At 41.9% G+C, this 17,443-nt stretch overlaps 1 protein-coding gene across 2 annotated transcripts; it reads left to right on the top strand.

Moving 5' to 3' along the window:
- The first annotated feature begins 14 nt into the window (after window positions 1-14).
- On the top strand, window positions 15-17,092 carry TAMM41 (TAM41 mitochondrial translocator assembly and maintenance homolog). 2 transcript variants are annotated; one of them, XM_039708469.1, is made up of 8 exons: window positions 15-209; window positions 1,009-1,188; window positions 2,488-2,580; window positions 4,951-5,101; window positions 7,230-7,375; window positions 9,415-9,580; window positions 11,611-11,673; window positions 16,722-17,092. In XM_039708469.1, the coding sequence occupies exons 1-8, from the start codon at window positions 72-74 to the stop codon at window positions 16,796-16,798; spliced, it is 1,014 nt and encodes a 337-aa protein (XP_039564403.1). In that variant the 5' UTR covers window positions 15-71; the 3' UTR covers window positions 16,799-17,092. The 2 variants fall into 2 exon arrangements, with proteins under 2 accessions (XP_039564403.1, XP_039564404.1); XM_039708470.1 differs by lacking the exon at window positions 15-209 and adding an exon at window positions 2,291-2,373 and having other exon boundaries at window positions 1,073-1,188.
- The last annotated feature ends 351 nt before the right edge of the window (window positions 17,093-17,443 follow it).

Genomic DNA, 17,443 nt, shown 5'->3' with positions numbered 1-17,443 from the left:
CGCCGGTGGGCGGGAGCGCCGGGCCGGCAGCGCCGGGCTGGGCCTGGCCGGGCGGGCCCGGGGCCGGGGCCATGGCGCTGCCCGTGCTGTCCAGCTCGGCCGTGAAATTCCGCCGGGTCCTGGCGCAGTTCCCGCAGGAGCTCAGCCTGGCCTTCGCCTACGGCTCCGGGGTGTTCCGGCAGGCCGGGGCCTCGGCCGAGCACGGCGAGGTGAGGCTCGGGCCCGCGGCGTGCCGCGCTGCGGAGCCGCCCCCGGCCCTGCGGCTGTGAGCGGCGAGGGGCAGCGATCCCAACCCCGGGGAATAACCGGGGCAGGTGTCCGGGCCGAGCCCGGGGCAGTGGGGCTGTCATTGCGGGGGCTCGGGGTCCCTCTCAGCCCGGTGTGTATCCAGTGTGTGTCAGCTTGTTTACCGCTGGGACTGCATCCCGTCCCACTGCTGTGCACCGCGTGAGGGGAATTTCAAATATATTGCCGCACTGAAATGGCGCTCCGGGGAGGCTTCCTCATCTTCTGAGGGCCAGCAGCTTGGAAATAATGTTTGTATTTATTTTTTGGGTTTTGTTGACAAAAGCAAAGGAATACACTGCAAAGGAATGTCCTAGAAATGCAGTTCCTTGCTGCCGGCTCTCGGGTGGTGCTTTTATCTGCCCACATTCCCCCATTCATGGCCAAAAAGTGCTGTTCATTAGCACTGTAAGCTGTTCCACTGAGCTGTGAGTTGGGGTGTGAAGATCTCACACCTGCTCCGCTCCTTTGGTGAGTTGAAGTTTGGTCTTGATCAGGACAGGAAAATTTTGGACTATCTGATATACTTGACAATAAATATACTTCACTATAGCCTTTGAACTATATCTGACATTAATACTTGTGGTTTGGGTTTTATTTTTATTTTTTTACTCATGAAAAAGATTTAGCTGGAAGTTTGATACTGTGTATATCTTAAATTATGATGATAACATTGGTTCTTCTTGACATTTAAACCCCACCACCTCCTCTTGTTCTCCTCAGACAAATATGCTGGACTTCGTGTTTGCTGTTGATGATGTTGTGACCTGGCATATGATGAACTTGTCAAAGAACAGGAGTCATTATTCCTTCCTTAAATTTTTTGGGCCCAAAAAGATAAGTACTGTACAGAGATATGGAGCAGGAATTTACTACAACACCTTAGTGCCATGCAATGGCAGGGTAAGTACAAGCAGCCTGAGTGAATTAAGTCAAATATTTATTTCTGTGAAGTATTAAAATGATTAGCTTAAAGCAGATTTCAGGAAGCAAATATTGCAGATTGTAATTGTAGATTAACTCATGGTATCTTCAATATTTATGTCTCAAACTGCTTCACTAACAGCATTTTAATTAAAAAGCAAACAGAGCAGCCTGTCTTGCACCTTAGAAGTGTGAGCAGTGTTTGGAACTTCTAGCTAAAGCATTTCAGGAACTGGATTTATATTTCTTACTGCTTTTTGTCTGCCAGTTTTGGTGCTGGTGAAGTCTTGGTGGTACTTCATTTCAGCAGTTGACCATGTAGTAACAGCAAAGTGGGCTCTTTGATATAAAATACAAGTTACAACAGCAAGCTGGAATTGACATTTGTGTTGTTTAGTGTCTCATATCCTGCCCTGTGAGGCTGGGGTGTAATCAATAACTCTGTGAGTGGTTCTTGTCCAGCAAGTCCTGTTCCTGCACCTCTGGGTTTGGTAGGGAGGAGTGAGGGGAACACTGTCAGTCTTGCTGTTCTTGTCCCTGTATGAGATGTTGGGGTTTGACCCTTATTTGTTTGATGCAAAAAGGGATTTGGGATTTCGTGTGAAGGACCAGTGGTGTTTGCCATGGCATTGTGTTCTTGGCTCTTCATGCCCTGGTCTTATGTTCTAATGACTCAGTCATATCACACGCTGTGGTCCTTTGCTATCCAGAAATTGTGGAGCTGCCTGCCTTGCTGTGGTGATAATCTTTGGAAACTCAGGTACTGCAGCTTGGTAACAAACCGTGGAAAGTCCCATGTTTTTTCCAGTTACATAAAATAAGCAGCAAAATCACAGAATTTTTTTATTAACATCAAAGAGCAAAAGCAAAAACTCCCTGATACACATCCCATCTCCCAATAACAGGATACACAAGTGGAAGTTTTAATTTAAGTCTCTGACAAACTATTGCTTGAGTTTTTTTAATATTATAAAGATTAATGTGGATTATTCCAGTTATTGTAATATTTGGCTGCTGACTTAATTGCAACTCTGATTTTAGAAAGGGTTTTAGTTTCATGTCCTTCATTTTCTCCCTGCAGAAGCTGGAATGTAAATAGGAGACTTTTCTTTTACCTCGTGTGTTAATTGAGACATAAAAATGTTTTCCAGTTTTTTATTGGAGGTATGTGTGCTTTAGGATTAAGGACAGTTGTAGCAAGCAGTGAGTTCCCTGTAGGGAAAATGGTGCAGGTATAATTTTTTTCAAAAGCCTCTATTTTGCTTTGTTTTTTTCCAGATGATAAAATACGGAGTAATTAGCACTGACACCCTGATTGAGGATTTGTTTCACTGGAAAACTCTGTATGTGGCTGGGCGCCTCCAAAAGCCGGTAACTGCTCGGTTTTGTGTGGAAATGCAGGAAATTACAGGGCTGGGAAATAATCAGTTAGAGTTTGAACTTTATCTGCCAGGGATCTGTGCTCAAATAATCTGCCCTGATTTAGGGGTGTAGCCCAGGAGGGATAATCTCCCAGAGAGGAGGTGAAATGTACTTCCTAATGATGTTCTGTGCAAAAAGAGCCCCTAAAGGGGAGTATATTAATAACAGTTTTCTGCCTGTAGTAAATCTTGAATGACTCTATTAATGGCACGTTCCTTTAATGTTGAATGTATTATTTGCCTTTTATAACAGATTATAGGGGTGGCCAAAATTTAACACAGCTAAAGAATGGAAAACATTAAAGATGAAAGCAGCTTTGCTGTGCAGTTACTGTCTGGGTCATAATTGAATGAACCATGGGTTCTGCATGTTGGTTTTTCTCCTCCATATTTGGACCATAAAAAATAATCTTTGCTTTCCCCCTTGTGCCTGCCTTAATGTGCTTTCAGCAGATGGCAGCAGTGCTAAGGGAAAATTTGTGATGAGGGGAGGGGGAGAATTAGAGGAGAAATCTCTTCAGGTCTTGGAAGAGAAGTTAATTATGCTTTTAGCTAAAAAACTTGGAGTGAAAGTTTGAATAGATTGTCTCAGACTGCTGGCTTTATCTCCAGAGATGTATTACAGCATGATCCAGGTTAGAGCAGCTGTTATCTTTGTAAAGGATGAAACTTAATCCATTGAGAAAGATAACTGAAGGGAGAATTCTGGGTGTCACTTCAACAGTGAATAGTGGTTTTCAGTGGAACTGCATTTGCTGCTGCTTTCATCTGTGACATGGTACAGTGAATATAAATTCTCTGCTCTGTGAAAAAGCCTTCCTTAACTGTGGTGCTCTCTCAGACTTAGCCCAAGAATCAACGTTCATGTTTTACCAGGGGGAAAACCATTGCACTCTGACTTCCTGGGAGATTTGCAGCTCTCTGAACCACTGAAAATTTGTTCATAAATGCTGTCAGTGTTTCAGGCATTCAGATTTTGAAGCCTGCTGTATTATTTTCTTTCCCAAAAAATCCTGCTTTGTATTAGGGGGGATTTTTGGAAAAGGAGGAGGTTATTCCTTTTGCTTCTCTAAGGTAAGGCTGGTGTCTTCCATGAGAAGGAATAGCATCTCTGCTGAGTTTCATGTTTTAAAAGGCTCTGACTGTGGTGTCTGTAACATGTCCATAACTTGCTGATGTTTCCATGGCAATCCTGAGGTACTGCAGTCACCTGTGTGACTGCTTGGGGTGCCACAGATTCTCCTGTTCTGACTTCCCTTAGATTTCCCCGTAGCAACAAGTTAGGAATGTGCATCTAAGTGAATTGCTTGATGAGATTTGAGAAAAATTGAGAGGACTACCTTTGTTCACAAAGGTTTGTAGAGTAGATATTAAAAAGCTGCCTTTTATAAGCAAGACAGGATTGCCTAACCAGAACCCTTGAAAAAGACAAGCTCCCACCAAGCAGGGATTCCTAGGGGAGTTGTTTCTGAAGTGCACAGTTATCCATCTCCCAAACCACCTTCCCTTCATCTGCCAGTGTGTTTCTGTCTTCAGTTCTTACCAAATATCTGCTTTTTATTCCAGTACATTTCCATACCCTAGGTGATTTTCCCTTCATCTGCCAGTGTGTTTCTGTCTTCAGTTCTTACCAAAGATCTGCTTTTTATTCAGTATATTCCCATACCCTAGGTGATTGGATTCTCTAGTCATTCTTGAACAGTTTCAATGTGTCTTAAAAATAAACACTTCTTGTGGCAGGTAGAGGCATTCAAGTGATCTGTTTTTCATGGGTAAGTGAAGATCCCCTTGAGTTCACATTCTGCTCATGCAAAGTGCAAAAATAAAGCCCTGCTTCCTCTAGGACAACCCCTGACTGAGAAACTACTTGAAGCATTTGATAGGGGAGTCCTCTATTAAAAAAATAAAAGGAATGAAGGTGAATAAGAAAACTTAACTCTGTTGTTCTGTTCTCTTTTAGTATAGTCTTTTTTCTTTTTGCACAATCACATGTGAAATATTTCTGTTGATGCATTCATATTTCCTGTACTGATTAATCTTAAATTTACAAGTATGAAAAGGTGACTAGCTCTTCAGAGATGAGCTCATGTCTGGTGCATATAGCACTTCCAAACCTGTGTGTGAAAACAACTTTTTCTAGCAGTGTTAATTCTTAAAATCATGTTCCTTTCTCTCACATGGTGGGGATACTCTAGTACTTGTTGTACCATGCTAGTAAGGTCTACTCTTAAATTAATTTCTTACTCAATCCGGCATGAAAAATAAATAACGTTTCTAGCTCCAGCTTCAGTAGCACTTTCCTGTGGTTCTGCTTTTCCAGGTGAAGATCCTGGCCCAGAATGAGAACAGCAAGCTGCAAGCTGCTCTTGTCAGCAACCTGAAGAGTGCAGTGACAGCAGCCTTCCTCATGCTGCCAGAGAGCTTCTCAGAAGAGGACCTGTACCTGCAGATTGCTGGACTCTCCTACGCTGGTGAGTGGGGCTCTGAGGTGGCTGAGGAGGGCTGTGCTTGGAGCACACTTGGAGTCCCATGTGGATCATCTCCCTTCCTGCTTTGGGCCTGCACTGCTGCCTGCACCAGGAGCTCTCTCTGAGTGGGGGTTACGTAACAGCCCCAGTAATTGGGTTTATTCACAGGAAATAGGTGTAGCTGCCTCAGCAGTGCTGCCTGTACCTGCTTGGTTTATGAGCAGCTAAGTGTGAGTGATTGGATCTGATGAAATAATGGGGGTTCTCTCCTGTTTGCATGGATTGTGTTTTGGTGGAATGTTTCAAAACCTTGGGAGAAAATTTTTTTTCTTTCCACTCAGTGCAATGTTGAGTCATCTGATAGTCTGACTCATACCTTGTCATGTCTTTTTGAGTGTGCTGTGTTTGAGGTTCTTATTTAGTTAACTTAAAGATCCTGATTATGATTCTTTGATTTACATTTAACACTCCTGGCTGGTATTTGTTGAGTTTCTTTTTTTTTAGGAAATTGGTAAGGAAAAATATTGAAAACACTACTGCAAATAGTTCTTCAATATAAGATGTAATTGTTACAATTTAACTCAGCATTGCTTTTTAAATGCTGACATCCTTACTGGAATTACTATGAAGGAGCTTGGTTGGAGTTGTATTCTACACAGCACTTCCTTGGCTCATACAGAAATGCAGTTTTGGCTTTTAAAGGAAGCACAGGGGGGTCTAAGCTGCAGCTTGCCTGTACTGAGGAGTGTCACTGTTTTATGTAACACTTCTCAGGGCAGTTCAGATTGCAGCTCTCTTTCCAGAGCAGTTCTCTCCTGAAGTGTTGCCTGTTTTAAAGCACCAGGAAGAGGTGCTGACAGTGGGATTGCCAGCCAGGGATGTTCAGTGCTTATCTGCCCACCTGAAACCTGCCCAGCACTGGCACTGGATTCTGGCTGGGCACTGGTGACCAAGATGCTTTTTGCATACTCTTTGAAGCAGTGCAATTAAACAAAAATCAGTGAAATGCTGAGACTGGCTGTGCTGTGTGAGCAAAGCTGAAGCAACACAGCTCCCAGCTGGGAATATACAAGAAAAAGGCTGCTTGTGGATATTTATTTTGCTGCCATTTCGTTAAGTCTTTCAGAGGCTGTACTAGTAGACAAAATTGATTTTATGTGTTACTCTAATCAGTCTCCTTGGAGACTGCTGAAAAGAGTTGTTAATGCTTTAATTTAGAAAATGTTTATCCTTTATTTTTTCCTGCATTTTTTGAGAGCACTGAGTCAGTACCATTTATATGTGAAGTGTTTGTTTTGTGGCTTGGCATAAACTGAAATAAACTAAGGAAGGCTAGCAAGTTGGCACCTTTCAACAACATTTATCTCCTGAATGTGGGAAGTGGGAAAAGGAATTGATTCAGAATTTTGGTTGTTGGTACAAGCTACACTGAGCATCCAACTCCTGGCTGGAAACCCAGCAAGCAGCCAGGCTGGTACCTAACAGAGGTAGTGGAGTGCTTTCATACAGACTGACTGGCTTTTCATGTATTCTCTTTGAAACTTCCCAGTCATGTATCTGAAAAGAAAGTGTAAGAACCAGTAATGTAACAGTGGTGTTAAAAGGAATTGCTTTTTGAAACTACTAGCACAATGCATGGCTAAGAGGAAAAGTGCTGCAGTGATCTTACCATGGCTGCCATTAGCTGAACTCCAGGTACTGCCCTTGGAGTGCAGAAACAATGTAAATTATTACCTCCCAAACTGGAAAATTTAAGCTCATCTGCTTGTGGATACAGAGTATGAGGAGTGGGCAGTTTGTTTAGTAATTGCTAAGACTGAGGTGTGGTGCAGAGACTGTAACTGGTCTGGAATTATTTTGTTTCCAAGTGAAGGTGTGGACACGTAGGCTGATGACATTGTATCAGAGGCCACATAACAATATGTGCCTTCGAGGATGTTTTTTCTGTGCTTGAAGGTGTTTGAATAGCTTTTTGACTCTTAAAAATTACTATTGTGGATTATATTGGCATACATAATGTTGGAGAATAGAGATTTAGATGGCAGCTCTGTACTGTGTTGATTTCTATTATATTCTCCTTCATGGTTTTGGGGTTTTTCCTAATGGCTTAACTGTCTCTTTTCCTGCCTAGGTGATTTCAGAATGATAATAGGAGAAGACAAATTCAAAGTGCAGAACATAGTGAAGCCCAACGTTGCCCATTTCCAGAAGCTGTACAGTACCATACTCCAGGACTGCCCTCAAGTGGTGTACAAGCACCATCTGGGAAGGCTCGAGGCAAGTGTTCTCCTTCTAGACAGCTTCAAAAAGCAAGTGCTTCATCACTGACAGAAGGCAGGACTTGTGCCATGCACCAGGAGAGCAGTTGTAGGCTCTGTGCTTGCTGTTTGTTGTGTTTCTGTTGTTTAGTTAATTCTGCAACCAGCAGACTTGCCTTAAATGCCAGGTTTTTCATATGGAGGAACTACTGCTCATTTTCTCTGAATATGAGCACAGAATAGACCCCAGCAAGGGAACCAGAGCAGATCACTGTAAAACGTGTGTTCTAATGGCTTCCACATGGAAATGACAGGCTAGGAAGTGAGGAATAAACAGATGGTTTGTGTTAGAGGCATGAGGCTGTAACTCAGAGGTGCAACTTTCTGCAGTCAAAACTGCATCTCACAAAAAACCTCTCATGTTCTAGCTGTGAAGGTCACCTGACTTAACCCAAGTGATATTCTGGCCTAATAATACCCATATAAAACCATTTTTCCTTAGCTTTTTGGGAAATCCAGAGTGACCAGTATCTTGGATTCCATCTTTCTGGTCCATCATTGCAGTTAGGGGAGAGATGCCACAGTCAGTAGCAATTTTCCCTTTTGAAATCTGCATGTCCCTGTGTGAATATTCAAGTGTGATATAAACTTCATGGTGAAGTCACAAATAGCACCACTTGTCTCATGGATGTGGGCACCTCTTTATCCTCTTTATCCTCAAGCCAGAATTATCTCCCAAATGCCACCTTTTAGGATGTGTCTTTGTTAGAAATTCATTTAACTGCAGGCTTGAGTACAGTAAACAGTTCCACTGCAATGCTTTGGGATAAAACACAGGCAAACCTGTATTTTATTATCCTGCAGCTGTTCTCCATGTTTTCTTATTGCTTGTGAACAGTTTGGTGCAAGCAATATTTAAATGAATTTGGGAAAGAATTGGTAATGCTTCCTTCAAGAAAAAATTGCTATAAACAAATCCTGGTAGCATACTGCAAATTTATTGCTGGATAATAAATCTCTCCACAATCCCATAACAGTCATCAAGACTGCTTCAAATCAACAGCAAAATGAGGGCATTTAATCAACAAAGTGTTTAATACTTTATTGCTCACACCTTCCTGTGGTTATTGGCAGTTACTGCCCAGCCTGAGGTAGCTGAGTGCTGTTGGGGGTGCAGTTAACAGAATGGAAGCCCCTTCTCCAAGAGATGCAGAGCTACAGAGAAAATTCCTTCTTCAGAGGCAGGAGAGGCAGAGCCCAGCTCTGAGCTCTGCTTGAGGCACGGATTCCTCCCACACAGAGCTCAGAGCTGCTCGCTCTGGTGCCTCTGGAGTTGGGGCTGACTCATCTGGAGATCATTTTCTCCACACTGACAAAAGGGAGTGGAGAGGGCAACCAGACTCCTGTCTGATGTCTCCATGAAGTGGCTAAAACCTTGTGTGGGAGGAATGGAGCTCTTCAGATTTTCCTCCTCTTCTGGAGAGCTCTGCCCCATCGTGCACTGCATTTTGGAGAAATCTGTCCAGGCCTGCATGTTGGTATCATTGTATTCAAAAAAGGCTCGTTGGATTTCTGATTTAGATTGCAAAATGTGGGATGAATGTTTTCTTCAAATTATACAAACCAGATGTGGTTTGGAGTTTTAAGCAGAGAAAATGGTTTTCAGGCTAAACTTGAAGAGTGTGTGTGTCTGCAGTTTGATTATATTCAGGCAGAAGAAACTCAGCTGAGGGGTCTTCAGGGAGCTGCTTTTTATTGTCCTGTACTTATGTTTCCAAAGGAAATTGGATACAACAGAAATTATACAGTTTCAATGAAAATTTACTTGCAGACACAGCAAGATCATGTGTGTCTTCCTTTGAATAAAAACCCTTGCACTGAGTCATTCTTCAAGTTGAAAACTGAGATGCTGCATTTCCCTGTTCTTGGGAAGTTTTTATTAGCATTGTCAAGGACCTTTTCAGGTTCTGTGAGATATTTATCCGAGGTCAATTTTCTGACTTCTTAAAAAAAAAAGAGAACTGAATGTTTTTAATGTCTTACTTTTATGACATTCAGATTGATAAAAGTCCAGAAGGTCAGTTTACACAACTTATGACTTTGCCAAAGACTCTGCAACAGAAGATAACTGCTCTGGTAAACCCTCCTGGAAAGAACAGAGACGTGGAAGAAATTTTACTGCAAGTTGCCCACGACCCTGACTGTGGATTTCTGGTGCATCAAGGTAGGTCTGGACCCGTGTCTGTAATCTACTTTAAGACATGATAGATACACAAACCTGCTGTTTATATTCTATTTCAGGTGGGTTAAAGAGAAAGGTGAAAAAGTCCAGGAGATTAAATGTGAAATACATTCCTGGAAGCCTAGGTTTGGATTTGATTGCAGACAGGTTATCTGAAATATTATTAATGGCATTCCTATTTACAGAAAAATAAATTACAGAAATATGTTTTGGTTTGGATCCTGAAAGAGGCAGAATTTAAGGAATAATAGTATGGCCTGCTTAGATCACCTAACTCTGTTGCTTCCATCTTCAGGCAAAACTTCATCAAAACACTGAGCTTTATATCCTCCCAGTGAGAGATTGCAAGGCTGAGGTAATTTTCTGACTTGCTGACATTTCCCTTGGCAGTCATCGTGGTTAGCCCAGACATGTGAGCCCTGGCAGGGAGCTGCAGCTCCGAGGGGAAGGCTGAGGTGCTTCTCATCAGCACAATTGCTCTGAGGCACCATTATGTCATATGAGCAAGTTAAAGCTGATGCTGCAGACACCAGTGTTCTGCTACACTGCAGGAAAATGAAAAAGTTTAGTACCTGGGGTCCTTTATGCATTTGAAGAACCTGGCACATTTTCTGTTCCAGGTAGCAAATTTTGCAAGCTTGCTGAGCACAGCGAAAATTCCCAAGAAACCTGGGAGCCACTGGACACTCACCAGGGAGCTGAGGGAGCTCTCAGCCTGATTCCTCTGGGGGAAATGAAGCTCCTGGGTGCTGCAGGTCTCCATGGACAGCATGGGATGAGCTGCCCCTGGACATGGAGATGTTCAGCTTCTTTCTTGGGCCGGGCTGAGGCAGTAAAGGGCCAAAAGCAGCGTCTGGCAGTAGGGAGCAGTGTTTGAGCTGCACACAGAGCTCTGAGGTGCTCTGGGTGTGTTTCTGTAGCTGTGGCTGCACAGGGAGCAGCAGTGCAGCAGCAAACTGGACACATCTTCTCAGGCCCTGCACTTTAAACTCTTAGGAGAACACATCGAGATATTCCTTTACTTTTGTGACCAAATTCATCCGTCTGGGTAAAGGCCAGGTTGAGCCATTTGGGAATCCTACAAGACAGGGCTGATTACTCAAGCTGAATTGCATTGTCCCAAGGTATTTAGGTACATCAACACAATTTGTTCCTTTCCCTTCCCTATTCCTGCCCCTCAAATGACTGTCCAGGGGAATATTATATCCTTACATATGGATTATGCTTTGTACTTCAATATGAAAGCAGTATTTAAAAATATTTGAAATTATATTCTGTGGGTCAATGCAGAGCGTGTCAGTTTGGAAGCTTAGCTCTGAGACTGCTGCAGCTCTACATTTCTTTCAATAATTTAGTGATGTAAGTAGTTTTGTACATATCAGTATGCTTTTATGTGTGTTAGAACAAATATAACTTCATAGTTCTGAAAAAAATGAAGATTTTTTTAAACTGTTCTGTTAAGAACCCCTGGACAATGACAGCTGAGTGTGCCACAGTGCAAAGTGGTAAACAAACCTTATCTCCAAAAGCTGTAATTTAGGAAAGCCAGGGAAGAGCTGCACAATAGAGGTGTCTGTGCTTGATCAGAGAAGTGCCAAATCCCAGTTTCATGTTGAAGTAAACAGGGAGTGTTGTTTGTTCTGCTCTAGCATGTTAATTTACCAGCACTTAGATGAAACAACTCTGAATCCTCTGTGGTTAATCATCTTAGTAGAGAGCTAATGGGAACACTAAATTAATGGATCTGATCAATTCCTACTGCTTGTTGTCTGGTTTAATACTGATTTGGGTTTTTTCTTTATGTTACATATAAAATAAATTAAAATAGTTTAGAGAATACTTTTAATTAGTATGAAAAAGCAGAGCAAACCCAAATTTTCTCAGTGTATGTTTTACTTTCAGGCTGGCTTGATTGTATAACTGGAACAATATTTAACTTGTGCATGGTGGAGGGGAAAGAATCCCCACACAAGTGCTGGATGGGTAACATCTGTGTGCTTTTCCCTCTGCAGGCATTTCAGGAATTGTGAGATCCTCCAGTATAGTGCAGAGTGCTAAAACCATCCTGACAGCTGGTAAGAATGTGTGGGGTTTCTGTCAATGTGGGCCTGCTGATTTCACACACCAAAAATGACAGGGCCCCAAGACTGTCTTGTTACAGGAGTTTAAAGAATAAACTTTTTGTGTGTTGCACTCCAAGTCCCTGGAAAATAAAAGCAACATTTAAAGCAGAGGATTTCTTGCAAAATTATAAAATACTGAAAGGGACTGGAGTCTGTGTGACTCTTAACAAACCAAACAACAACATCAGCTTTCATTTTCTCTGTTTCTATAGCTGTGCAGAGGAGATTTTGTGGAGCAAAATAATTGCAAGGGAGGGGCTAACAACAGTGTTATTCCTGTTGAATTCAAGTTTTTCCCTTGAATTCAAGGTGTCCCATAGGGCAGAGCTGGGTAAGTGCAGGAGTGGAACAGAAATGGTTGAGCTGTGGGGATTATAAATCACCTCTGAGGCTCGTTAGCTCCCCTGGTGTGTCCTGCAGTCAGTCACTGACAGCTTCTCCTGGCACTGGCACTTTGGGGGGTCCTCATGGATCTTTCAGTAACACTTGGAATTTTTATCTTCATTTTTTTATCATGATATTATCATTTTATCATCATTTTATCGGATCTTTCAGTAACACTTGGAATTTTTATCTTCAGTTTTTATCATGATATTATCATTTTATTATCATTTTGTTATCTTTTTTGTCATAATTCTTTAGCATTCTGCTTCATGCACCTGAAATCAGTTATTTGGGAAATGTCTCTCTTTCCCTTGGTCTTAACTGCTTTTTGCTTTATATATAGTGGCTTTTTTCTCTTTCAAACAAATTGTAGTTTCCTTCTAATCAGTTATGTAGAGTTGTATTTAAAAACTGTTTTCTACTAGTGTTTTTTGTGGTGAAAACATATTTTTGTGATTTGGTTTAGGTAGAGCAAAGCAATTTTGGGCCTTTGCCTCCAGCACAAGCCAAACTTGAGCAAGAAGGCTTGGGGGAGTGGATTTTTCTTACCTTTTGCATGATTTAGTTTTTTGGAGGGGTATTTTGGGGTTTTTTTTAATGTATTTACACTTTTCTGCCAGAATCTGGTGAAAACCATTAGTGACAGAATTCAGGAGTGAAATTTACCTGCTCAGGGATGTCACCTCAGTGTTTTTGAGGTATGATGTTTGTGTGATCTGCCCTGCAATTGAGGAGGGATGGGTGTCCATAGCTGTGGAGTTAATTAGCAAAAACCTTTTGCCCTTTTTTTTGTTTGGTTTTTAATATTTGTCTCCAAACACTTGTGACTGAGTTGATATTAAATCTGCCAGTATCTTCTAATGAAGATTTTCTTCCAGTCATGTTTTTTTTAATTTCAAATGCATCACTGGGGCAGCATTCCTGGCTGGGCCAGCTCTTGGGGCTCTCCATGTTCATAGGATACAGAATTTACACAGAGAAAACAGGAATGTGGCTCCTGCATGGGAATATTTGCTTGAGTCAGGCAAGGAATGTGTTTTACAGGAAAGTGTGGAGCTTTAAATTCAGTCCCTAAGGATGCTGCATTTCTTTCTTTATTCTTTTTCCAAATCTTGTCTAATATTCCATTCCCCTAAGACCTCTTTTCACACTTTCTAGTAAAAACTTTAGGAAAAATATAAGGCTTTGACATTCTGCAGTGCTTAAACAGTAGCTTAAAATAAAAGAATTATGAAAGAGAATCATTAAATCTGTGGCTCCATTAAGCTTTGACTTTTTATTGCTGTTCCTAATAACTGTACAAATACTTTGCTTGCAAAGGAACGTTTTCATTAGCTGGCCTTGACTCTTTTTGAAGTGTTCTAGGGGATACAATCTTTTTTCTTTAGCTGATTATTTTATCTTAAGACCAGCTAAGGTGAAATGCTGCTCTGGGCCACAGCATGGCAGTGCAATGTCCAGCATTTCTAAATTCAATGGTAAATCAGCAAGAGCTGTGCTCAGATGCCATGCTGGGTATGAACATTACTGGCAAGGAGCACGAGAAGGAATTTCAGCCCATTTAAGAGAAGTTTTCTCATCTTTCTCTGCCAATGTGGTTTTCAAGTGGAGCCCCAGCTCTGTGTTTTTGTTTGTTGTTAAATGCCCTATTTAGTTTCTGAAAATGTGCCTGTCTATTTCTTTGAGGCTGTGGTGAGGTTGCCTCTCTGTTTCCCATTAGAGATGGCACCAGGCTTTGATTTGTTTTCCCACATGGCCAGAGCCTGCCTGGGCTTTGGGAACTCACTGCAACTCTTATATTTAGCTCCTCTGAAGGAGATGTTGATACTTCTTTAGCTTCTTTCTTTTTTATATTTTACTCATGGAATGCTGCAAGCTTTGAAAAAATTTCTATAAATACAGTCTTACAGCATAAATCATCAATTGAAGCATTTGTCCAAGATACTTTTAAGTTAGCACAAATGTTCTGAATAGCATTTGTTTTCAAGGATTCAAGGATTTCTTTTTAAAGGAGCAGGGTTCATTTGTTAAAGATACTATTATGTTAGGACAAATGTGCTGAATAGCATTTGTTTTCAAGAATTTTTTTTTAAGGAGCATGTTTACATATCAAATATTCAGGTTTTGTGATAACAACTCTCTTTATCAGCTGCCTGAGCAGATAACTGCTGGCCTCACTATAAATATCTGTAAATATACATGTATCTGTGCATGCCACACTACAAACACATGTTTGTTCCACATGGCAGCTGTCCAGCAGTCCATCCATCCTGAGGAAATCCAGGACACTGCAGCCAGGCAGTCCTAGCAGGACACTCTGAGGGACTCCCAGCCAAACCCTGTCTTACAGCACCAACACTTGCAAAAAACTCAGCATGGATTGTTAAACGAAACCAGACACGGGCTGTGTTTACACAAACGCTGTGGGCTCGGTCCCATGTGCATCAGGGCTTTGTTCTGTGTCCTGCAGTGGAAAAATCTGAAGGGGAGGTGGAACCACGAGTCACAGCTTCAGAGCTGAAGTAAAAGACATTTTATGTGGTCCAAGTGCTTCAGATTCTGAGAGAGAGCCGTAATTACAGCCATTAACTTTTCCTGCAGCTGTGATTCATCAGCCCGAGGGCTGCTTTGGGGGGAGCAGCTGAGCTGGATGGACAAACCTGTGCTGGGCTCCCTCCGTGAGCTCAGAGGGACGGGAGGGATCTGCTGCTGGGCAGGGGGGCAGCTGAGGGCAGCGATCCGTGTCCCTGCAGGCTGAGAGCAGCAGTGTCCCTGTAGGCTGCAGTGGCTGCACCATTCCCCTCAGGCTGAGAGCAGCAGCGTCCCTGCAGGCTGCAGTCCCTGCACCATTCCCTGCAGGCTGAGAGCAGCAGTGTCCCTGCAGGCTGCAGTCCCTGCACCATTCCCTGCAGGCTGAGAGCAGCGATCTCCCTGCAGGCTGCAGTGGCTGCACCATTCCCTGCAGTCCTGCAGCAGCTGTGCTGCAGTGGATGTGCCCCACTCTGCACTGCATTTCCAGAAGCACCTGGAATTCATTGGAATGGCAGCACAGCAGTTCCTCTCTCAGAGGGGCTGCATCCTGCAGCTTGGGCATTTCCAGAGCCACACTTGGACAGTTTTAACTTCTTTTGTTTGTGCTGGGCCAGGGCTCAGCCTGGCTTTGTGCTGCTGCAGGAGTTGTTGCTCTGTGTGCAATCTCCATGCAGATTTGTCAGGCACTTCACGATTTACATGGTTATTTATTTGTTATTTGAGATGCTGCAAAGAAAAGCCTGTCATGGCTTCATTAGTGTGCTTGCTTTTGCAAAAACCCTGTAAATATGGAAAAGTTGGAGCCTACATATGGGATGCAGAATGGGTTTGTCAGTTCAAAATACATGTATGGATGTTTTCCTACCCAAGGTGAAGTTGAGTTTATTTAAATTGCAGTTGGAGACATGAGAAGTGCAGAACTGATTCTTCACAGTCTATTTGTTATCAGAGGCTTCTTACTCTGCCACATTCCTCTGGAGATGAGGGATTTCACTTTTCCTTCTTGCTGCCAACTAATTTGTCTTCTTGCAACTTGAATTTGAATGCATCTATCACTTAAAATATTATATCTTTAATTGATTTCTTTCTTTTACTTTCCTTTTTTTTTTTTTTGAGGTCTTTCCAAATCAAATATTATTATGCCACTCCCACTCACCCCCCAAAAAAATTAAAGAAATCCAGTGCAGCACATGGCTAAACTTGGGTTGTGGTTCCTTGTTTGTTGCAAATCTTTCCTTGTGTTCTGGGCTGTGATGTTTTGTGACTTTTGGCTAAATTCCTTGTGTGTTTTTAGTCAGTCTTGTCAGGTGTTCAATTAAATAAACATAGGAAAGATTGTAGTAAATATAATCTAGTACACCTTTAATCTGTGCATGTGTCAAAATTCGAGCTTTTTGTGCAGCACTGAAACGTGGCCTTTTCAGTTCTGAATTTGTAAGGGTGTGTTAGACTGTGCTGTAATCTGAGCAGTCACTCTGTGTGTTGTTTTGCGTTTATTTGTTTGGTTTGGGGTGACTTTTTTAAACAAAAAAAGGAAAAGCAAGTACCTGCACTGGTTGGGATCTTTAAACCCCCCTGAAATGCCAAGACTAAGAGTGTTTTAATTTTAAATTTACAAATACTCCGTGACTAAACCCAGCAAAAGGCTGTGGTTTTTTATTCTAGGTCTGTAAGAGAAGGCTCATCTCTGCTAGAACTTCAGAAATTGTTTAACTCCAAGGATACATCTTACAAATTTTGTGGGAGTCATCCTCAGTCCCATCCTATCTAAAACTCATAAATGCTTGGAGGCAACAACTGCTGCTGGACCTCTGAAAATTGAGATATCTGCCTGTATTGTATGCCATGGCATGGTATTTACCAGAATTCTGCTCTATTTGCTCTGCTTTGATAACATTAAAAATACTTTTGGTGGCATTATTTACTGTGTTCTGCCTGTGACAGGAAGGTTATTTGCATGTCTGCCTGCTGGATTAGGCTGTCATTCCTCCGGGGAAATCCTTGATTTGATGCACTAAGCACCTTCTGCCTGAGTCAGCCTTCCTAAATGTGGATATTTTCTCTCTTTTTTTCTTCTTTTTTAGGGGCAAAGAAATCTGTGACCTACAGTCTGAAGAAATTATATAAGATGACAAAAGGAGGGTTAAAGAAGACATCTTGAGTCTGTACATACTGTGTATGGGTAAATAAATGGTACTTTTTCTCTAAATGTTTTGCAGATGTGACTTTGCATACTTGAGAAGATTACAGTGTATTTAGGAAGTCTGTTCTGATGATTTACGTGCCCAATTTTCTTAATGAAATAGGAACTTTTTTAATGGGAGGTTTGTTGGCAATAGGGCAAAGGAATTATACTCTGTAAATACTGAAATGAATTTTCCTGTGTATTTTGAAGAACCCTAAGTAAAAAAGATTGATTGTACAGATGGATTAAAACCCAAAATGACTCATTTTCTATGTGGTGGTAGCTTTACTTCCCAAAATACCCTCAGAGTCTCAAAATGATCAATATCCCAAATTCAGTTCTTTGAGGGATTTCCAGAATTGGAGAATCCATTGAGTTTTCAGTAGATATGAAACTGCCCTCTGACATCCCTGCCCTGACAGGTTCATCCTTGGAATTCCTCTGAGGATGCTCCCTGTGACATCTTGCATCCCAAAAACTGCCACAGTGTGGGAGAGGGAAAAGAGCAGCTTGGCAGGTGTCACATGCTTTAATAAGGATATTTAATAATATTAATAAATAAGGATATTTAATAATAATAAAATTGTGTGTTCCTCTCATGAGGCTGGGATGGAAAGTGCC

Source organism: Passer montanus, unplaced genomic scaffold (genome assembly GCF_014805655.1).
Source record: "Passer montanus isolate IOZ18808 unplaced genomic scaffold, ASM1480565v1 scaffold202, whole genome shotgun sequence".
NCBI lineage: Eukaryota > Metazoa > Chordata > Aves > Passeriformes > Passeridae > Passer > Passer montanus.
The sequence above is the reverse complement of the archived record's forward strand: the minus strand, read 5'-3'. Positions and strand labels throughout refer to the sequence as shown.